This window comes from Amia ocellicauda, chromosome 17 (genome assembly GCF_036373705.1).
Source record: "Amia ocellicauda isolate fAmiCal2 chromosome 17, fAmiCal2.hap1, whole genome shotgun sequence".
In the NCBI taxonomy this organism is placed as follows: Eukaryota; Metazoa; Chordata; class Actinopteri; order Amiiformes; family Amiidae; genus Amia; species Amia ocellicauda.
This window is the reverse complement of record NC_089866.1, coordinates 25555375-25580093: the sequence shown is the minus strand read 5'-3', so window position 1 is coordinate 25580093 and position 24719 is coordinate 25555375. Positions and strand designations below refer to the sequence as shown.

Below are 24719 nucleotides of genomic sequence, written 5' to 3'. Positions count from 1 at the left end.
TCACAGAGGGGGAAAGCGCACGCCGAGATGCAATCGAATGTCAGAAGCGCTCAGCTGAGCAACAGGGGCATATGGGAGCAGGCCGCAGTGAGAGTGCAGCCTGATGATGTCATTTCCGAATGACCTGCCATTATCCGCTCCTGGCACAATTCAATTAAGATTCCTCAGCCAGAGTGAGCCAGGGCCGTCCTCCTCTGAACAGACAACAGCACGCCCTCAGCCAATGAGCACAATCCACACTGCGAGCGTCTGGCTTTGGAACATGAGCAATCCCAATTAAGCATCCCAGTGTGATTTGAATTTGGCCCTTTTGCCCTTTGACAACAGACAGCAGCAGCAAGGTCACCATCAGAACAAATTAGGATATAGCTAGTCTCGTTTTCTCTCTCTCCCATGTATATATTCTTTTTAAACAAGGAAAATCACAAAATCTCACAGCAGCACCAGAGCATTGTAGGGAGGACTGAGGTAGCTCTCGCTGGTAACACTGTTGCACAACCAGTCAAGACCACCTTCACAGACCTCCCGCCTCGTGTTGGTTTCCTACCATATTTACAATGCAGACTTTGCAACCACACAGCAGCAGCTACAGGGAGATCCAGCCTCAAACACTAACCCTAGTCCAGGGAAGACAGTGTTGTTCAGGACCTGAAACCAAGTCTCACTGGTCTTTCACTCACCATGATACTGCTTCAAACATCCTTTGATAAACCAGCAGGACAAAAATCGAAATATATGTACCCCCCGACCCCCGCAACACCGTTTCCATTTATTCTTCTTAAAGTAAACAGGCCTCAGTTTAGGAACCATTCAAATAATTTTTATGAGAAATACTACAAGAGGTAATCAACAAGGAAATGGTTCCCTTGCATGCGTGTGAACAATGTGCACTGCTTGCAATGCCTCGTCTTTGAAAGGACCAGTGTTGCTTTTTTTCGGGGGGGCATTTTTCTCTCAATGCAATCTAACCAGGCCCCCTAAGTGAAGTTCAGGTACAGTAATTGCACAGCCCGTCTTGTGATTTATATTGTGGTTTTACTACTGTGAGGTGTTCTGTCTCCAGCTCTGTTCTGCGAAGCCTACAGCCACGTTTAGCTAAACCTGCTGGTCTACATAGGCAAGGAGGGTCCCCGGAGGGCCGAACAATCAGACAATTTCAAGATCATGGAGCATTAAACCAATCCCGGCAGGATACACTAATTAAACAGTCGAGCCCAGCGCAGCCAACCAATCCCCACAGAGCAATTAAATCCATCCCCTCTAAAACACTATGTAACCTGTCTGGGGAAAACTGCAGAGGGAAGAAGAATTCACAAAAAAAATCATCTGAAAAAAAAAAAAAAAAAGCAGAAGCAGCTAGCTACTAACAAGGGAACCAGAAGCAGGAATGATTCAATTCAACGCTTTGTTCTCCCCAAACCACCCCCCACCCCACCTCTGTATTTTTTATTTTTTTTAATTACTGGATTCAGAAAGCCTGAACAATCCTTTTAAAATAAGGATGGGTGGGGGGTAGAAATACAAAATCCATAACAGCATTATCATTCAAATAATCCAAAAACAAAATAAGTGACCCCCTTTGCTATGGAAAATTGCATATTTAATTAAGAACGAAAAGAGTTCAGAAAGCTACCTAGAGACTTCGAGAAAAGATGATTGCCTTGGGGGCTAAATTACACGCTTGCAGAGCTGCTAACATAGTTGCTACACGCAATCATTACCCAAGTGTCCTCTGGAAAAAATAAAATAAATAAATAGAGGCAACAAAAGTGACAACAGAAGGATGACATCAGCTCTGTTTTGGTAGCTGGAACTCAGGAACTGATGTAAATGCACCAGGGGGTAGCCAGTCTCTAGCACAATAATGCTCCACCAACTCGTGCCTCAATACTGACTCCCCCCACCCCCCCCAACGCTATTACCACCTCATCGCACTGCGAAGCACACCCTTTTGGAAACGTTGAGTGCCATGTAACAGCAAATGACTTTAATTAGCTGTTTCTGTGCTTGATGGAACTGTATCTAGAGACTCCCTTTAGTTCTGTACTCCATCGCACAAGCTCAGTTCAGCGGGATCAAAGAATAAATCATGGTTTTAGAAAACATCCCTTTTCAGACATCTGTATCTCGAGGTGAAAAGTAAACGCATACTAGACTTTCCTTTTCTCTTCTTTTTTAAATCATCTAGCCAAGGCCATGGTGCATTCTTATACTTTCATGGCAGGAAGTAAAACTAGCAGTGGAAAATGGAAATGGCCACAAACCAACCCATGAAATCTGAAAGCCATCCATGGATTCTGGATTTTTCAAACCTGAGCCTCCCACACCGGTACAGGGACGGATTTCCCAGCAGAACATGTTGAGAGAAAGGCAAAGTTCACAGACATACAGGAAATCCAATGGATCTCACTGGGCGGCAAGGGTAGAACTATAATGGCCATTAGACATCCAGAATATGCATAGATCTCTTTGTCAACCCACCAAATGAAACACTTGATTGTAACTTATCCCATTGGATTTTAAAAGCGGGATATTTTTACTACAAATGTGCTAAAATCAGTGGTACATCTCTCTGAGTGGGAAGTATTCGCTCTCATCCCTACTTGAATCCATTGATGTGGTTAGGAAATGTTGAATATGCACACTGTCATATATGTGAAAACAGGATCAAATCTGAGTTACGAGTTAAATCTGCTCATCGAGTCTTTAGATGACATCTTAAACACGCACAAGATATACTGGATATTCTCCCAGTAGCTGCTAAATAGCATAAACTATGGAGGTGAAAAGAGTCATCTTTTTCTGAGAGCAATCAATTTTTAGATAAGATGACACACTCCAGCTAAATGCCTCCATGTCTTCTCATTTGAAAATGAGAAGTTAATCTCAGAGCTGTTTAGTTGGGGTGTTAGCCTGCATCTCCTAGGTAAATTGGGCAGGTTTCTTGCATCCCTCACTTTATCTCCGCATTGTAGAATAGAAATAAAAAGGGTAATTTACTGCACTGGCAGCAGCTGGAGGAAGGTGATTGGCTAAAGTCAGCGTTCTCCATCTGTTTTTCTTTGGTGGGAAAATGTACCTTGTTCATTATTGGATAACACCGAACATCTGCTGGACTAAAGCAGAGCTACAGTTAACAATAAAACGAAAGGTAGGCAAAGTAGATTTGTTTTGAAGAACGGTCTTTTAATTGAGACAAATAGGCTCTATAAATAACACCTTGTTTTTCTTAGGTTTTCTTGGCGGAAAAATGTTAGGTGTTTCAGAACCGGGGATGCATCTTAAGTACGTTAAAGGATAACAGCAATGCCAAGCTTCACTTCACTCCACATTCCCAATAATACCAGCCCAATTCAGCCTCAACCACATGCCTAAGGCATTCATGAAGCTGACAAGAGCTGTGAGGTTAGCATCATAATGAAGACTATTGAGTAAGAAGGATGTGGGCTTCGGAACAAATAGAAGGTCTCTTTTCCTTGAAGGGCAAAGTGGACAATGGAGGGATGAATTACAGCCACCGACATCAAGGAGCGTGGAAGAGATGGAGTGGGGGGGTTCAGTGAATGGAGAGAGAAAGAGAGCGAGAGAGATTTGAGGTATTCAATAAGACCTTCATCAATTGAACGCGAATGGCTGGTGCTCAATACGCCCTCAGTCAGACAGCCACAACAAATAAAGCCGACTCTGGTTCGACAGGTACACAGCTCAATAGCTTGCAGAGCGAGGCAGCCTCCGAAAAAAAACAACATCATCAGCTTGTAGGCCCAGGCTCCTTACACCAATAGAGATAAGCCATTATTTCTTTTGCAAGGTTTCCTGGTTGGCTTAGGGGGGAGAGAATAGAACGCGCCCCAGTGCAGATCCTCTTCCATCAGTTTAATGCCTCCCTGAAGTTTTGTTAAAGCCGGTTATTTACTTTTTTTGAAAGATCTGTGCAGCGGAGGGACAGGCAAGCAGACAAACAAATTAATATGAAAATGCTGGAGCTTTAGCACTGAGGCGTTATCAAGCGCTGGCTCGATCAATACTTAAGGGTCCTGTTACAGGCTTTTGGGAAATCATTAAATGTTAAAGCCGAACAGGCAGAGAGAGAGAGAGAGAGAGAGAGAGAGAGAATCAGACGAATACATGGGCTGAACACAGGCTAGGAGGGACTGTGTGAAAGGTGCCAGGGAACCAGGTGTCCCAAAGTGATAGGACAAGGTTTTACACAAAAGCCCTCAGCTACAGAAAAAAGTCTGATGTGATGACACTAAGTTAGGCCAGCTGTAATGTAATGTCTGTGGGGTTCAAACATGATGGAATAAGTTATTGCTCTTTACACCACTGGTGACCGTAGCTGTTGGTGATTGGTTGGTTGGATCTGGCTAAAACTGCTGGGACCACCATCACATGAATTGTGAAAACAAGGGCAAACTGCTATTACTTCCTGAAGCGTGGTTTCAGTGTCCCTATCATTGACCACCAATCTCTACGGCAGCTCCACAATCCAAATGGATGCAGGTCATTGTCAGTCAAAACTGGACCCAAGTTAGACCATATGTGAAGACCCCCTATCCCGTTACTGGAATGGGGGAAAGTTTGTCCAAAACATTACAGTTTATATAAAAGAAAAGTACTACTGGATTGCATAAAGCTTGTGTGAAATCTTTTTCCTTTCAATAAATAAATCTCAAGTCCTTGTGGGTTTTGCTATAAGTTTAACAAAGTTCAGAAGCAGGTGCAAAGTCTAACACGCAGCTCAAACTGTTTGCTTTGGCTCATGGGATATTTTGCCACAAAATGACATTTGTAGTAAAAACACACTGGAACACACTTGACCCGGTTCTAAGTTTCAGCTTCGAAAGTCGATTTTCACAGCTTGACTGTTGTGATCTGTGAGGTGCAACTTTCCTCTCATGCCCCTCCCAAAGGAGAAGCGTGCACCTGGATTGATTTTAATCTCCATGGCTTCAGTATGGCTGGATCTTGAACAGCAGTTTGGTTTTATGCAAATGTCCCTTTTGCTTTGGTGCTTGGTGACAACTAGGTTTGCAAGAAACAGCCCACGAGAACGAGCGGCAATGATTGCAAAGGTATTTATTGGATTACGCTAAGAGTCGTGTCATCTAGACAAATCGGGGAAATAGGTTCTTGCTTGATACTCAAAACATTACCTCATTAATGGACACAGCAAAATCATTATCAAAGAGGTAAGGTGGCTGAGGGGCATGTTGGTATGGCAAAGACGGCTGTGAAAGGATAATAATAGCCAATGAAGAAACGTCATGATTATGAATTAATTTCGATCATTACATTTATAAATACATCAGCCCATCACAACATGCAGCTCTTAGTGAAATCTAACTGAAAATCAGTGTCTTCTTTTTAGGGAGACCGAAATCCATCCAAGGTGCTTACTGTAAGTTACTGCAGCAAGGTACAGGCACAGGTCATGTAAAGGTGTGCCATTCCAAGAAAAGGAAGGTCAAAATGATTAAGCAGACATTTTTATGAGTCTTCTGCTGGTATTAATAGTCACCATTCCAGCTGAAACCTACTTGTCATTCTGAACCAACCGTAGCAGTAAATACTTTGAAGTCTACCATTAATGCTAAACAGATTCAAAGGGAGGTTAAACAGCTTAATGTTCAAGTCAGTTTCTGTTCCTTCTAACAACTTCTGCATTTATGTGCTGGTAGATTTGACTCCTGTACCTCACAACTCAATTTACCAAGGCTATAAAAGGCTTTCTCTCTCCTTTTCTTTGTGAGGGGGCTGTGGAGAAATATATATTATACAGGCCACTCACCGTCTGGGTTGAAGAATTATCCTGATACCATGACAAGAAAGATATTTCACAATGCTTCTGCCCCCCCTCAATATTTTCCCCAAACCACAAGAATTAATACTTATTAATAAATGTTTACTTTGCAGGGCGTGAAATTAACTGAAGCCAGGGGCTAAAAAGCTGCAGCTTATTCCACTTTGCTTTAAAGAAACTGAGGATCACTCATGTCTACTACACAGAGAAGAATGAGTATTGGGGGAGGATCAGGGGGGGCGTTATGTGAAACATATGATGGAGAATATCATTAAAAAAAAACACTTCCAGTTTTTAGTGAATTTAGTTCTGTAGGTTATGAATCATGTTTTACGGGGTTTCACATTTGGTGAACTAGTAAAAGCCTCACTTAAAGCTGGGCTCAACAGTCCGGTGGTCAGTTGTATCAACTTAAGTGGATTTTCCAACTCAACCGTGGCTGGGGTTTCCCAAATTGCAATTGGGCGAGCCCTACTCGGTTGGAGTTGGTCAGGGGGTTGGTGGCAAATGCAGACAGTACACATTTCGAAGGATGCATGTAAACCGTTTACATCGCTCCCTTGTTAGTAAAACATTTATACGATGCGAGTCCAGTGAGTCAAGCAGGACATATGCAATATACAAGATAGATACATAGATAGACAGAGGCTATTTCGGATATAATACATTAGTTGAGGTGGAAAATTATCAAGGGGGTTTAAATATCTACACACAGAATCACCTTTAAGATTGAAACCAGCCTGATCAGCTTCTGGGGTAAATTAAAACAAAAGGGAAAACCAATACCTTGCACCCGCGCCCCACCTCCTCAGTGGAGTCAGGGTAATTGCAAATATAATAATCTGTCTCCAAAACCAGGGCCTCAGTCTACACTGCCAGGTAATCCAATGGAGAAGTGTTCATATGGCAAATGAGGTCAGGGTTCAGAGCCAGCAGTCCAATTTTGTAATAAATCACGTCAGAGAAGGGGGAGGCGGCTGGCGGTTTTCTTATTCTTTCACCAAGGAAAGTGAATCTGACACTTCTCTTGTCACTGCAAGTTCAAGTGCAGTAACTTTTCCTTTACCAATATTCAACTCCAAAGTGCAGTAAAAACGATGATGTAGTCAGTCACTTTGCTGTCCTTGGTGAATCTACACACCCTGGGCCAAACAAAAACAGCACCCAAGCTACCCATGTATAAATGTGTTATTTTAAATACATACCAGTAATCCTAGAATAGTGGAGTCCTGTAATAATTTCTGAACAAATTTTAGCACCTTCAGAAAAAGTCCAACTGAAGTGTGCTGGCGGAGGACGCTGCCACTGCAAGCTGAAGCTGAATTTGAATAAGGAGACTTACAAAAGGTGCAGCTTCTCCCATTATGGAAGTCAGGGAAGGGGGATTGGCTGGGTGGGCTGGGTGGAGGGGGATAGGGGGGTCATCCGGAGCCAGACTTGCGAGCAACGGCCAATGCTTCCATCCGGCAAGAGACTGGCTCGTTCTGCCAGTGCACGAGGACGGTTTGTTTGGCAGGAGTTGTTTGTCAACATGAAGACAGAAGTACACCCCAGGGTGCTCAGGGAGGTAATGAGCTGAAAAATAATTTGCAACCCCCCCCCAACAAACACACACATACACACTTTGCCTGTAATGACCGCCTTAAACCAGGGACAAAACACTGCACAGTAATAAGTGCCAGGAGATTTCCATCCAGTGTAGTTTCCCATCTTATTACTACTGTCGGGCTTAAAGAGAACAATGGGACGTGACTGATTTCAGCTCGTATTGTTCCTGTCCGTAGATCAGCATCTGGCTGGTTACTCCCAATGTGTTCGCCCCTTGGAGATCAGCTGCAGCTATTTGGGGGGTCTCTAAGGTGCTCCCCTGTGATTATAATTGAAGGTATCCATGGGCCAGTCTCAGCACTTGACTTCCTCGCTGGTTCCATTCTGCTGTGTAATTCTTCAAGACCTATCTACAGAACTCTCCCTTGTCAGCAGAAGGACAGTGGTTAGTTACACTGTTTTTAAGTTACACCATATAAAAAGAAAATGGTATACTGTGCAGCATTTTTCTATTGCAGGAAAGACCTCCACCCTCCCCTAACACACACACACACACACACACACACACACACACACCCAACCCCCACCAGGAGAAAAATCTTTTCACAGTCGATTTGACTTTGAGAGAAGGAGAGTGCAGGAGTTGTTTCTGACGAGATTTTCCTTTTACCTGTTTGGCCAGAAGCGATATACGGAGAAAGCGTCAGTTTCATTTCCAGACCTCAACATGATCCGTTCATTTCATTGTTAACACTCCCGTTTCTCAGTCTTTGTGTGCTTTCCTGCTTTTATGAGCAAACCATAGATTGAAAGAACACAGTGGGGTCCAATACAGTCCTTGTATTAAATTGCCATAGCTAGCGCTGATCTTCGAATTCACTGGGCCTTGATCAAGCATTTACAAAGACCGAATCTAATATTCCTGAACTGAACCCTACAGTGATACAGTATGCTATATCAGGGAAAGACAGGCCACCCATGGGGAACACACAGCTCTGCAGAAGCAAAATCTTACTGGAACAGATCTTGGGTTAGGCTATAGCTATTGAGGTTACTGTACTCAATTCACTTTTAGTCATTAGCACTTCTGTCATTGACAGGAAGCGCTACGGCTCAGAAAAATATCACATTTTCAGGCTTGTCAATTTCCTCTTATTGAAAGGATCCTATGAACAACCAGGTGATGCATGGCTTGATAATGCTTTTTCTTCCCCACCCTCCTCTTTGTAAAGGACAGTTTCACACAATGTTCAAAACGCTTGTCTCATTAAAATGGGAGGCGAAAAAATTTGACTAACTCTTAAACTGAGGCCTCCTGGCAAGTATAGTTCGGCGATTTACATAAAAATTGAAATTAATAAAAACTAATGACCAAAACCAAGATTAAAAAAGTGTGTATTTCATCTACATTTCAAATTGCTGTGGGTTTCTGCCTCTCTAATGTACTGAGGCAGACATTTCAGAAAGAGGGAGAACAAAATTACCATTCCAGCTAAGAGCAGCTAGTGATTTAACGATTTAAATTGACGATTGGCTGTCTGGATTAATTGAAAAAAAGTCAGATTTGAAATATAACAGTCAGCAGCCTCACTATTTACCCGTGTACCATGTCTTCCCACGTATACAAGCCATCATGGCCACAATTGGTGGCCACACTAATGTCTATTGCTGTGGCCCATAGGCACAGACTCCCAGGAGTCCTACTTGACCAGAGTAACACATTCCTTTGTTCCTTGTTAACATAGCTTTTCCATACATCAATCCATTAGAATAGCCTGCATGACCTTAATCAGTTACCAGAATCCACTTTTTATTACAACACCGAGAGAATCTGCACTGCCAACTACAGAACACCACGCAGGGCAACGAGGGCCACTCTGACCGCGTGCTCCAGGATAGCAGACCCAAATTACAGCCAATCAAACTCACTTAACCCCTTCCCAAAAGTTAACCACAAAGAGTTGCAAAATCACACACGGTGGCCTAGGTTGACAGCGGAGAGAGAGCTGGATTCAAGCAGCTTCACAGACATGCATTGTAAAGCATTAGGGGGGTCAATGACATTGGTGTAGCGCAGCAAGGATTTTGTGACATTTATTTTACATTACGGGGGGATGCTGGAAGCAGTGACAAAATGAGGCACCATTTACAGCCCACTAAACCCTTCCATAATGGGGAGATACATGGATTGATAACATGTAATAGTAGTTAAAGAGGAAAAAAAAAAAAAGGTAATTTACTTGACTACACTCTGTACTTCAGAGCCATTGATGTAACGTGATAAACATTGTGCATTAGCATTTTGGTTATACATGCTACATAGTGGTTTAGGGACAGTATCCAGGCACTCTACTCTCTGTTACAGACCGCACAGGCATCCTTGAGGGTTTGTTTTTCACCTGCCAGTCACCCAGGCCCACAGCAGCTATCATAACTGATGAAAAATCTCTCTCAGTCCTAGCAGCACATTACTGAACCTCATGACCCGTCCTTTCACAAGGCGCCTACGGGAAACACCATCTGCTTGGTGTAAATTATTACCCTGCCTAAGAGTGTGTGACCACAGGCCAGCAGGATCCAAGGTCACAACCTCAACTTTTTTTTTTTTTTTTGGTCGTTTTCTTTAGCGGGGGGGGGTTGGAGAGAGGTTCAGAGGTTACTGTGGATATTTCTGCTGCTGTGTAGATGCATTATCATATAGTTCATGAAGATAAAGATGTGAAATAATCTATCTGTATGTTTTGTTTCCCAACACCCCTGTTTCGTGCTGTTTTTTCTCACCTGAAACGTTACATTCACTGGTGCACTGCATTGGAATTTCAAAATGACAGAAGTCAGAAAATCGACAGTTAATCATTTCTTAATCTTTCCCTGCATTGGTTTCTGCTACTGCAGATAAACCAAGGACACTATGAGAACCAAAAGAGATCAAACAAATTCATGCATTAACACACACATACATATATTTTATAGATATATACACACAAACATACATATCTATGCTACTGAGAATGCTAGATATTGCCAAAAAGCATCCAATTTGCTCTCAAGTAGATTCAGACCATGTTTTGAGGTTGGACTTAACCCTTGGTAGTATAGAGCATCTGTCAAGAAGCTTTAGCTTGGTTGAAAATTCACTTTCCGACAAGATAACAATCCAAAGCACATATCCAAGTCTGCACACATGGTTAAAGGGGCACAAGATCGGCATTTTAGACTGGCCATCACAATCTGCAGACCTTGAAAAAAAAAAAAAAAAAAAAAACAAGGGTATGAAGTGAAACACAACAGTTCACAAGTGCAAGCCTGGAGGAGCTGGGGAAATTCTGTTAATATACCTCCTGAGAAGTTAATGCAGGTATTCAAAGGTTATAGGAAATACATATATAGTGTATTGAAAAAGTTGTCAGACCCTTCCTATGGTGTCCCATTTTGTGAAATTACAAAATGATACATACACTTTTTTTTAACTTCATATTTTATTCAACAATTGAATGCTCAAACTGAAGACTTCAAAGATAAGATATATAAATGTCAGCAAAAACTAAACACAAAAAAATGAAATAATCAGACCCCTCAACTCAATATTTGTTGGCAGCAAGTATTTTTGGGTAAGTTTCCATCAACTTCGCACACTGACTTGGTGCAATTCTTGTTGCTTCTTTTTTGGCTGGTTTGCTTGGGCATAACATGATGTTGACACAACCAGGCTTGACTGTAGTGTTAACAGGGAGATGTGCCGTATTGGGTCAGTACCAAACATAACGCTCTGCATTTAGACCGAAAACATCCAATTTGGTCTCATCATTTTTGCAGGATCATTCAGGTGCTTTGTTGCAAACTGCATGCAGGCTTTGAGATGGCTTATTTTGAGTAATGGCCTCCTTCTTGCCACCCTGCCATACTGGCTAGTTTTATAAAGGTCATTTTGTGTTTGCCACACCAAAGGGTTTGAATACTCATTACTTTTCAATTTTTATTTCACATTATCCATTTACTTCTTTCTTTGGGTTTGTGATTTGAATGTATGGTGAAGGTTATGTATATAATTCAATTAGAATACATTCTTCAAAGATTCATGAATGCAAGCTTTAAAAGAAACAAACACATTGTAAAAACTGTGAAAGGGTCTGAATAATTTTGCAAGGCACTATATTTACAATTGATATTTAACAATTACAAAGCCTAGAAGTCAAAGGAAGAGAGTGAGGAAACAGACAAATGCTTGAAAAAACTAAATAAAACGAAATGCAGGGGGAACAGCTTGTGGAGCAGTCGTCCCTTTTAATAACCAATGCAAACAGACCAGGGCAATAAATCAGCTGCTAGTAACCCCCCCATACGATACATCTGGACACAGCAAGGAGAGCATTCCCTGGGGAGCTTCCTTGGTTAATCTATAGATCTGTGAAGATCCCAAGGTCAGGAGCAGCTGATACAACTATTCCTCTGCCCTTCAGCTGTGTTTGAGGAAGCCTTGGAGTTTGACGGCTTATCTACTCTCTCTCTCTGAGCGGAGAGTGACTGGAGAGCGCTGGAGAGCGCTGGAGATAAACCAGCTACCCTGGGCAGGATATTTGCCATTTTTGTAAAAAAAACATACATTAAAAAATAGTATAAGTGTCCACTTATAAGACAACATGTTTTTTCAACAGGATTCTCCCACGAAAAACTCTTCTTTTGGAACAGATGTAGCGATTTTCGTATAAAAATGTTAGTTTGAAAGTCTTCAATGAACAGTAAGTATGATCATGTATACACAACCACAGATCTTAAAGAGTTGATGCCCTTTGAATGGGTTTTATATTGTGTACCTGGGGGGGGGAAAGGCAGACAATAAGATTGCTAGACTTTGCAGGGGGGGATAAAACAAAGTTGTTGGGTCTTCAGAATTTATGCAGGTCATGTCAGTTACTAAATCTGTGAAATGCTGGTGACAAGCAGCCTTATTCCAGAGGGCAACTGTCCAGAAAGCTTCATTATTAATATTATTATAGTGTAATAGAAATGTAATTAAAACTGAGAGTAAGCAAGTCCGTTAACAGGGAGGAAAAATGGAGGCCCTGACAATTGTATGCCACACAGAAGAATAACAGATTTGTATTTTTGAGACAGTCTTGGATGTATAAAGATCATTCTTGTCTCGCAATTAAGGCTCTCAAAGTTGAACATCTCATCAAGTTGCCCCCACCTCGAGATCTACACCAGGCCTAGTCGAGTCTTAACAGAAGGCAAAACAATACTCATATAGAAAGTGTCATCAATTTCTCAATAGCCTTCACCTGCCTCCAGTTTCTTTTCTAAACAAGCATGAATGTCATTACATTTCATTCTCTCTTTGTAGAACCAGAAGATAAAGCAGGTTCCTTCCTTGCCGCACTATGAAAAAGAAAAACACTTTTGTGAAAGCCTGAGCCCTACCAACAGGCATTCAAATAGAATAACCCCAGGTTAACAAGTGTTGTTTCTTCTCCTTCCCAGGGTATAATTGCCACCAGTGCTTATTCATTTCAATAAATTATATAAATCAAAACCCCAGTGTGACTCTCCTACAGTAAAAAGCCTTGATCCATGCAGCTAACCTCATCACTTATATTTTAATACACATCCCACGCATGTTCAACTCAGTGTTAATTTACATCATTCAGTTTGACTTCTCTTTTAACATAACAAGGCTGAATATGCTTCACAAAGAAAGATCCTTAAGTAAAGGCTGACTTGTAAAAAGGGTGCTGGGGAAAAAAAATGCATAGAACCGTTTATTTAATTCACAACACAGTTCTCCCTCTGACCTTTCAAATGTACTCATTGCAATTTAATTCAAGTGTGTTGTGTCGGGCCCAATGAGAAATACTGGAATATTCTTTTGTCCTTTTAAAGTGCCATTCTTTTTTCTGTGTTTGGTTATGTAGTTACCTTCTGTGTTTAACAAACTTTCACACTCTCACATAATTGCAAATAAAACCCAAGACAAAATATAAAATGCTGGTGTTTGTATGGATTATGGCTGTGTAAATATTAAGAGAAAATGTGTTAATGGAAATAAAAAAGATCTTTTGCATATTTTCCAATGTGTGTTTATCAGATCTGTACCTGCTTCTTGTCACTTGTTACTTGGAAAAATAAGTGCAAAAGGTAACTAAGCCTTTAAAAGCATAAGAAAACCAAAACAAACTTATCCTTCAAGATAAAGCAGATATGGGTTTGAAAGGAACTTGATCAATGTAGGTTGGTACCACAATTTTGTTTATGGTGCAAGTTCTCAAGTCGCCCGCCACCATATTTTTTACTGGAGATTTGAACAATGTCATGTGGTTCAAACCGTGCAGCTTCACCTTTCATGGTAAGGTGGAATCAGTCCAAAAGTTAGGAGCAGGTATTCCTCTAAGTAACACCTAACTACAGCAGAAATGTGTTTTCCAAGATGTGGTTTGATGTAGCCTTAACTGGGATGCTTGAGACTGTAGCAGACTAAACATCAGATAGCAACATCTTTCTTCTTTTTGCGACTAGTTTGAACTTAGTTAACTGTAAAAATGTAACAACTAAACAGCTGGTGGGTTGATTTTGTACAACACTGGGAAACTTAATGAAATGCAATTAGTAAGTTTAAATGCAAAGGTAGCTACACAGATAAGCGAATCTTGGCTGACACTTGGAAAGAAAAAGAAAAAACTATACGTGTTAGTCAACATCAAACATTAAAAAATACATTAACTGATCGAGCTGTAAAAAAAACTATTTGCTCCGATTAAATACAAACGTATCACCTTTGGCCAAATGGAAATTGCTACTAAGTCGGACTGACACTACAAGACTGCGTTTCTCCTTCACGGACTGCAATACTGGTCGCATTCGAGTAGCGCAGAATTCCGCAGTTCTGCGCGGGTTTGCGCTGCTCCACCAATGGGATCGGCAGGATTCTGCAAACCTGTGCAGAACTGCGCTACAACAACACGAACACGGGGCTGTGACTAATGCAAAACAATGGCCAAGGTGAGTGGAGGAAAACAAAATAAAGCCAAGACCCTCTGTATGTGCGCCAGATCGCAAAAGACATTCATTGGATTTGATTAATTGTACTAGTATTATAGGCTAAGTGTTATTATTATTAGTAAAAATAATAAATGTGCGCGAAGCTGAAGCAACTTCCATGCATAATTTAAATAGTACACATAATTAATAACAAAATCCACGCATTACTTTAAGTGGCATTTTTGTTTGTTTGTTTGCATGCTAGTTTTTAATAATGTTAGTGTGATAACCGAGCTGTAATCAAGATCTGTTCCATTGCTTTCTAAATGTGCAGCCTGGCTGAATGTGAATGAACCCCAACACAACACACAATGGCTGTAAATACACACACACACACACACACACACACACACACACACACACACACGACACGATCCCTACATGAGAGACACGCTAGTATAATATTCGCAGGCTTGAATAACAAACGGGCCACACCAGGGCTGGAGCAGCCCGTCCAGAGCAGATCTGATTCTCCCTTCCCTTTGCTTTGCCATGCTCTTGTCATGCCTCATGTTGCAGAGCATCAATCATACAGCCAGAGACGGTGCCCTTGCTCTGCCCAGGTCTGATTTACAAACATTAGCAGGGAATACAATTACACAGCCCTACCCTGCACACAATGCGGCTAAAAAACAAAACCTTTCCGAAGGTGGCTTGCAAATCCAGGAGCAATGCACGCCTCGGTGTTGTAGACTAATAGCCCATCGTAATAACAGCACTTTAATATGGACACATCCTCATCGGGGCTTTATTTGAAATTGAAGGATAGATCTGTAAACGCTAGTTCGGCTGGCTTGTATTCGTTCTCACTTGCATGCAACCAATTTTGGAGCTCAGCTTACTTTTTTTACGATCATTCAAGTTTCAAGTTTATTTCCACGATCATCGACAACCAATCCGGTAACCTAAATCAAGTGTCAGTTCATCAGAACAACAAGCCACGACAGTGCACCTAGACTGTTTTTAATACTAACGCAATGTTTGCAGATCTTTGCCATCACAAATAAATGAATAAGTAAATGTAACACACACACGTCATGGTTTCGTTTATCCCAGGAAAGTTTCCTTTTAAAAACATGCACTGAACAAACCCACGACATAATACAGCCAACATGCATCGCAGGCACAATTTATCTAACACATGAATCAATGTTTCCAAATAAACTATTTATGTTGATGAACCTTATGATTAACTTTCCCAGTGAATAAAAAGTTTGCACAGAAACACGAAACATAAGTTTCGCTAACTTCGCTTTATTAAAGTCAAATCAACATTAATAATAATAATAATCAATAATAATAATTATTATTATTATTGATTATTATTATTATTAATAATAATCAATAATAATAATAATAATAATAATAATAATACGGATGAACACTGCGGAGGTTTGGAAAGACAATCCAACCCAAATCCACCTCTAGCAGCTCCACTGAAGGCTTATAATAAACACGCACCCTAAGCATCTTTTAAAACCAATTTTAGCTGTGAAAAAAACAAGTAAAAGTCCACTAGCACGTATTGCAAAAGTTTCAATTTTCTAGCAAACAGCTGCGCGGAAGCAAAAAAAGAAAATCGCAATATTTCCCATATTCATATGCACCCCGGCCGTGTGGGAGAGAGAGAGAGAGCGCCAGTGCTGCTCTATGGTCGCTCCGCCGCTGATCAATGATTGAACTGAACAAAGGCAGGAGAAGATCAATTTCTAATACCTATCAATGCAACAGCACAGCTTTTATTCCCCTAAAATCGCTCCAAAAGCCCATTTCTCCTCATTTTCCGGTACCGCAGCCTTTATATTTTCATATTCTCCAGAAAGGTGGAGGATCGCACTAACCTGAAGCCGCCGTAGATCCAATTTCTTCCAATATTGAAACATCGATCCCACATTGGCGGCCATCTTGGGGGATATTGAAGAGGATTTTTTTTCTCTCACCGGCTAGACTAAATATATGGGCTGGATTCCCTCCGTTAAACAGCGTTGGTGATTATTTCGTGGCTCACGTTTTTTTTTTTTTTTTTTTTTTTTTTTAAGTGCTAAACGAAGCAAGACCAGGACTTAAAAGAAAATATCAGACCACTGCCGACGGAAGGCTGGCTTTAAAAAACGAAAAGAAAAAGAAAATGAAGGGGGGAAAAAAAGAAGGAAGTATCCCCCGCATTTGTGAAGTCCTGTAGGTTTTTTTTTTTAACTGTGCGATTGCACTTGACTTTGGTTTTGTAAAGTTATCGATACTGACGTAACGTGCCGATCGATAACGTCTGGAAATGGGAAAAAACAGAACAATTTAATGAACCCATGTTAAATGCTGCTTATATTTGGTTGGGAGATGGGGGGGAAAGATCAGTTTAATTCTGCAACTGTATTGGTAGACACCCAACGCGCCTGTGCCCCTATATTTAAACGCCATCTGCGATTGCAACGTAAGTGTGTGCAGCTGTGTTACAGATGTTTGATTGATTGATCATGTACTTTTATACATATGCAGATAGATATTCTCAGAGCCCACTAACTTATTTTAATTGAGGTTAATTAATAATAATTCGGTAAATCAATAATAATAATAATAATATTGTATACTTGACAGGGGGTAGCCACCTTGGCTTACTCTAAAGGTCTGTGTAACTGTACAGGTAAGGGCACATATTTTGTGTACCACACTTGACCACTTTCCTTATGTAATAAAGCCCTACATCATAATAAACCGCTTTCTTTGGTCCTATAGATAGATAGATGGAAAGATAGATTAGAGAAGGGGGTTATCTTTGTTTGAGGACTAAACTAAAATGCAAGTACAATGTTGTTGCCAATCCTATAGCATTCATGCAATTTTTAACCTGGTCCCCAGTAATAATATATCTCACACAGCAGTGCATCTGTGGGAAGTGCCCTATTTCTGCGTGTGAGAGATTAGAAACTCAACCTACTATAGACGGATTTATGATGATTTTTCTGTATGTTGGTTTATTTATGATGTCGGGGCACTGGCAAATAACACAATAGTTACAGCTTTTATATGACTTTTCTCATCGCCTGAGGATTGGAGGCGATCGGAGCTGCGGTTGTGTATTTCAAGTTCATCTTTTGGCAATGGCCTGTTGTCCTGAAGCTGGAAATCTTATAGCCCGCCTCAGTCCGCTCTGCCCGCGTTCGTGTTGCGCAGATGTCCGCAGATCTGCGCGGCTCCACCAATGGGCTCGGCGCGATTCTATAAACATGTGGAAATCTGCGCTACAAGAACGCGACCTATGTCTTCGTATGCCAGGTACAGGTGTGCTGCTTTTCAACCCGTTTGCTTTGATTTCTGAACCTGCTTGCGAACACACACATAGCCTTGCGGGGCCTCATTCATACCAGGTGAAAGACACTACCGATTCACTTTTATTTTCAACGGACAAGCGAGCGTTGTTGTGACGTCACGCCGTAATTACGTTAGGCAGGTGTACAGGTGTAGCACACGTGTGACTGCTGTGCTCTGGCAGAGGCAGCAGGGGACTATATAAAAATCCAAAACATACAATAGAAACACAGACGACATAAATGTAAATGTTATATGCAAATATTTTTTCATGGTGATATAGTAATATTTTTGCAGTGCTATGCATCAATTAATTTGTTAATTTAGAGCTCTCACTCTAGGGTCAACATGTTTTTGCTGTTTGAAAGGTTGTTCCTTACTAAGTTGTTTATCAATAAAGCATGACACTTGTTCCCCGTTGCCAATGTACCCTAAGTGGCATTATCCGGAACAGGAAAGCTATATTAATTAAACCTAGAAGCACAGAGGAGGTCGCCCTCTGCTGAACTAAAACACCACTTGGCACCAGTTACAAACTCCCAGACACTATTTCCAACACAGTTACACTGGTCTTCTTAGGCCCAGACTGCCATCCACTGACTATATAACTATATAACGAGTGTAATTCTCATCTCATCCCCCACTCAGACAACTCTTCACTTGGAATGTCAACAAAGAAAGACTGAAATTATATTATTCTTCTATATCCTGATAAAGAATGTGTGGAATTCCACAGCGATTCTTGACTTTGTTGTGCTCGCATCTGCTTTTAAATTAATGCTCGCCAAGACGCCAAAACTCCACTTGAAAAGGAATATATCCAGGCACCAATCACTCATACCTGAAATATACATACATATAGGTTCAGGGCCACCTTTGAAATATTCTAATTACACTCCATCTCTGTATAAAATGCGTATAAAAGGTCTTTGAAGAAAGTAGACATCAGATCTGTACCGGCAAGGTCGGTTGGAATTCCTCAAGAGATGCCTTGATATGCAAGGGCACATTTTATTAAGAAGGGCCAAGTCATTAACATGGTTTCAGGAAGATGTGCTACTATCTGGTACGGACTGCAAGTTAACGGTACTGCAACAAGTTCGAAATAGCATATGCCTGCGAGAATCCAATGGCAATTGACAATTTCCCATGGCCTTTAATATTTAGGCGAGTAGACTACATGTGGGAGCTTGGAGAGCACATGTGGGATCACTTTTTGACTCAGTGGGTTCTGTGGAGAGCTTAAATGTTCAGACTCATCCATACACAATTTTACTGAGACCAGGAAACTATCACTTGTACTGATTTAAAGGTGTGGAGAGGGGGAGCAAAGAAATCTCATTGTTTTGGGACTGATGTCAGGTTTATTTGTAGACATCTTAGCAGCAAAAACATCAGCTCTCTATTCTAATTGTCTGCAGGAATTTCATGAGCTCATCTTCTCGTTGCAACAACATCATCACCCTATTTTTCGGGTACATTTCTTGCAAAAACACACAAAAGTACTTTATATTTAAAAATGTTGGCCAATGAAAAAAAAAAAACTTAATTATTTCATTTAGATGGATATTGTTTCCCAAAAAATATTTGTGATTGATGATGTTTATAGAATTCATCAAACTTGTCCGCACATTATTTTCAGATGCTATACAAACTAAATCTCCCATAAGAATAAAATAATGCCTCTTCCTACTGAACAGGCCTGGAGGGTAGTAGATAGACCACCCCAGAGCAGGAGAGAGACATGATGAGGGGTTCTGCTTAAGGAGAGATTTGTTAGGATAAGGAGCAAGTGTGTATTAAAACAAAAATAAGCATTTACCTAACCTGGGGGAAAAAAATATTGAATTATCTGAGCTAACATGACATTCTCTTCAGCAGATCATTAAAATGTACTTTTGAAAATAAACATACGAAGTACTTGGTGTGTGAAGAATTAAAGTAAACAACACGTATACAAACGCTTGCATTTTTTTCCCAATTAAAGCATAAACAACACTAATGTGCGTGTTGGCACCTCTTTTGTACATAAATTAGCACTGCGATTGCACTTGACTTAGACTAAACAATTAATTATCCGGTGTGCCTTGACCGCTCACAATGGGAAAGGAACGGCAGTTAGCGCCCTCTTGTGGCATCTTTGCTTATTACAGCGACAGTGTGTTAATGTCTACGGCGGCGACTATCTAAATGCGCAAGTTTTTGGAGACGCTTTAAAAAAGAAGATTTAAAATGGACCTGGGGGGGCGACTCCAGATAGCCCCAGAATTAATTACTTCACAGTTTGTTTAGTGGATAGTTTTGCCAGGGACACTGAATAATGTTTCACTATGATAACAGTATGACACAGGTTTAAATATAGATTTAGCATATTTAGGTGTACAAATAAAATAATAATAATAGGCCTACACAATAAAGAGGCATTGTGTTGGAACATATGTGGATATAAACAGCACAACATCATTAAAAATAATTACATTTCACACACACACACACACACACACACACACATACAAACCTGCTTTCAGTCCTACACTGAGTTGATAATCCTTCAAAAAATACACTAATTTCACTGGACTTCCAGATGGATATTACAGAATGTTTATTGTGATACACTTCTTTAACATAATCTATGTTGGAGAATGGCACAGACTGGACAAAAGCTATACAGAATATGTCCTAGAAATAAACCCATATTTTGTATTGAATTTGTACACATTAGTTTTAAGTGTAGAGAGGCATGTAAGAAACAATTGCTTCTGATGCTAAGAGCGGCCTCTAGTCTTAATGTACTAGTGTGTGTCTACTTCAGGTTGGGAAAATGCCCATAGCGATTACAAAGAGCTTGAGACCTGTGACCTTTGTCAGCAGTTTGGATTGAGCATGGAAGAAGGGATGAAGTAAAAAAAATAAAATACAGGTGAATGATTTTCAAACAGGCCTTGTTATTGTAAAGACACACACCATTTAAGAGATAAAGATTTATCCCATGACTTGGGCTACTATCACCCAGTGACTGGTGCTGGGTTAGCAATGCTTCACATGGTACTTGGCAGCCATTATGGCTGCTTCCAGATGCATCAAAATGGTGCCAAGAGTTGACGTGAAAAAAACTAAGGTTGTTGTGCACCTGTTTTTTTTTAAGGATTAAGCTTTTTTTCTTGTATCCATTATCATGTCTTCCCTCAAGCAGTACTGGTAGCAGAACAGTACCCAGACACTAGAGGTTGCTATTGTCCCCATAGGTTTGGGGGGGGTTGTCTTCATATATAAACGCATTGTTGACATTTTAACCAAATCTTTCCTTATCAGAAAGCCAGGGTTCTGCTGTACTCAGATCCTAAAAATGGTTGTGAAACAAAAATACATGTGTATAAGTGCAAACATAATAATAATAATAATAATAATAATAATAATAATAATAATAATAATAATAATAATAATAATATAGGCCTAATAATAAGGATGTTTTTTCCTGTCTTTCTTGACACGTTGACAACGTCACATAAACAACAACAACACTCAAGTCAAGTCAAACCATGTAAGTTTCTGGTAACAGTATTCGATTTGAAAATAAATTTGAAATTTCTGAAAGCTGACTTGAAAATGAAGAAGAACGAGACAGAAAAGATTGTGCTGTTTTACCACCATTGATGGAAAGTTAAACCAAAAGTTAAATCATGATAACTTTTTTTCTTTTCCTTATTTTTTCCCCTTTTAAACAGAACAATAGATGTCTTTTCTTAGTGAAACACCTGAGGGGGCAATATGAAAGGTACTTATTAAAAGTTTCGGTTTTATTACTCTTTATTTGTAGCTTAAGGGAGGGAATCAAATGCACAAGGTTGAAAACAAAGTAATAACATTTCTTATTTGGAAATGATTCATTGGGAATTTGAAATTTAAATCAGAGCGTTTGCATAAAAAGGAAGCTTTACATGTATATTGCAGTTTTCAAATATACACCGATTTCCCCCCTCCCCCCCCTCTCTCTCTCTCTCTCTCTCTCTCTCTCTCTCTCTCTCTCTCTCTCTCTCTCTCTCTCTCTCTCCGTGTTTAAAGCAAACCTTTTTAATTGCTTTTTTTAATCCCAAGTGCGGAGAAACGGCAGTTGTCGTCTTCAATGCATGAAATTCACTTCAGGAACTGTTTCAAGGATGGATTTCTACGAAATGTAATTAAGCAGTTACGGCCCGAAACACGTTATTGTCCTGTGAAGTCCAATTTATTTGTGTTTCTCAATTACTGTGTTTAGGACTTGTAATTGTCAGTTTAGCGCTTATTAAATACGACGAGGAACCACACCAGCAAGAACAATTTAGTCTTTAAAAGCTAAAAGCTTCGTAATAGACCTCCAAAAGCTTTGGTATAATAAAACCACTGGAGATTTGCAGGAGAGAAGTGACTGTAGCAGGAGAATCGAGCAGGATTTTGTGTTGGTGGTTTTCGTTGTACTGAATTAAACAGACATGTACTTTAACTTTGACCTACTGACTACTGCATCTTGAACAATTGTACACACCCACATACATATAATTAAAAACAAAAGCAAACCAATTTTAAAGCATATGCACATAGTTACTAATACACAGATTTCAGAGACTAGAAACACTGTTTAAAAGGAGGGTCCTTTTTTTGGTCCCATAATAAGACTTCAAAAAACAGTTGTAAATAATTAATGGTTACCACTTACATTAATTTACATTACTGATCATTTGATAAATGGATTAAAACTAAAGTTCTCAAATTCCCTTACAATATAATATATATGGGCTATATTTGACTTAATTTAGATCCAGTGGAATGCCAGGATATATCTTTCTGGGGACAGTAGTTTGTTTTATTCTTGGAGATCTGTTTTTTTCCCTCCTGAGCTGTTTAGGGGCGTAACAGTCAGTCTATTTTGCTACAAGCTGCGTATGACATAATAAGCGAGCACAGCTGTGTTTCTATTAAAAAAATGTTTTGTCTGCAAAAATCAGCCAGCTTTCACAGCTCTGGTTATTAAAAGCCAGAGAAGCTGCATTTACTGTCTTGGTGAAGGCTGTCAGCACTCCTGCAATATGAATTACAGTTGATTTATGTCAGATACGGTACATACAGTACTACACAAAATTAAGCATCATCTTGCCATTTGATTTGTGTGCTTGGGGTAGAGGAAGGGGGTGGTGTTTTTCAGACAGGTTTTGTTTGATTATTGTGCCATTACTACTCCTAATACAATCAATATTTATTATTTATTATTATTAAAAATGTATAGGTTTAATCAGGGAAAAAACATAATTGCTTTCCTTAGTAGGCATTTGCCACTGTTCATATGTAATGTGTAAGTAGGCCTACATGTTAATGTACATACGCCAGTGTAAACTGCAAATGTTAAGTGTGTAAACCTAATGGTTTGCATTGTTGTAGTTTCTCTCTTTGTACTAACAAGTACATTTACTGAAGCGGTGACACTAGTTCTCATTTCTGATTTGACTGTAGTTGCTTTGATACCCAACATGGAATGTATTCTGTGGCGTGGATATAATCCATTTTGTGCCTTTTCCTGAAATCCTCCATAGAGTCAATCAGATCTAATAATCACATTCTGTACTGTGTCTTTCCTGTCATCTTATTAAATGTTTCTGTATCCCAGTTGGATTCCATGCAACACACCAGCAGACTGAATTGATTCTTGTTAAATCACATTCCCAACCTTCATAAAGGGTCAAATGTGTTTTTAGCTCCACCCAGTGGACAATAAAAACACACACACTTATAAAACGGCACTTTATTTTCCCTAAAGACCTTAACAGATTTAAAATTCATTAAGCAACTACTTGGGACTTTCACAGATAAGATAATTATGTTTCACAAGAGTGAGATTGCTGCATTTTGCTCGCAGGAATCCTTTTCTGTTATTCATTATTTACTGACAAGATAGAAGTTAGTTCTTGTTTTAGTAAGAGTCTTTTTGATAAGAGAGGGATAGACATTGGTGATCTGCACAAAGAAACAGAGGAAGAAGGGAGAGAAGAGAGAGAAAGAGAGAGTTAAGCTAAACTAAAAACATTAATAAACATAAAAATGCAGACAAAATAATATAATTGTGGTTTATTGAAATTCCAGAGATGGATCAATGAAATTATGCAGACAACATTTCCGTGCTACAATCAGAGAACATGAATTATACCATGTGGTCAAGATAATGTTACTACAGCACTGATCTGAAGTCATATTTGTCACAACCACACTACAACTTTGCACAGCTTTTGTGAGTGATGGGCTGATCGTTGACTAGAATAATAGCAAATCAACACATTGTCCCTGCTCTCAAACTCCAGCTAATATTGAGTTTGTCACAAGGGTTCAATTAAAAACTCAAGGTCACTTTAATCAGTTCACAATTCATACACCCCCCTCTGCCCATGCACTAATTGCATTGTGGCTCACAATAATATACTTGGCACAGTGCAGTAGGCAAGCAAGCTTCTATGGCTAACATCTAAATCTCCTGTTTGAATAAGAGATTGTCGACTGCCACAAGGGGCTCAGCCAACAGTGGAACAGGAGAGAGAGCAAGAAAACAAGTGTGTTAGTGTCCTAATCCACAAAGGAGACAAAAGGATGCAAACAAAGAGATCGCCATCAATTCTGAGATTTCCATCAAGCTGAAGACATCGCCTACTTGGCTCTGAAGCTTAAAGGCAAGGGTTTAAATCCCTGAAACGTCAAGCACCAATGATTTCCTTGGAGTGATCCAGATGAGGATGCTCCTTCTCCTATTCCAACCTTCTTGTAGTAACAGGACCATGACTTTTTGACTTTAACTTTCTTCCCCTCCATCAATCCACCATCGTCTTTCACTTGGATTCAAACCACCGTCTCAGTCACACCTCCAAGCACCTGTTCCACACAAACGATGTACCCCTTACATCAAAAGACATCTGAGTGAGAGGAGTGATGTCACAATAACAGGGTCATGTTACACTGACATTGAATTGACTTAATTAAGCAAAGGAAACTCACTTAATCAAACAGAAAGACA

At 40.1% G+C, this 24719-nt stretch overlaps 1 protein-coding gene across 1 annotated transcript in view; it reads right to left on the bottom strand.

Moving 5' to 3' along the window:
• cux2b (cut-like homeobox 2b) overlaps nucleotides 1–16565 on the bottom strand; it is a 136123-nt gene extending 119558 nt beyond the window's left edge. The window contains exon 1 of the mRNA XM_066689803.1: nucleotides 16228–16565. Coding sequence (XP_066545900.1) covers nucleotides 16228–16290 — 63 coding nt within the window. The 5' untranslated portion in view covers nucleotides 16291–16565. The remainder of the gene's footprint in view (nucleotides 1–16227) is intronic.
• Between the last annotated feature and the right edge of the window lie 8154 nt (nucleotides 16566–24719).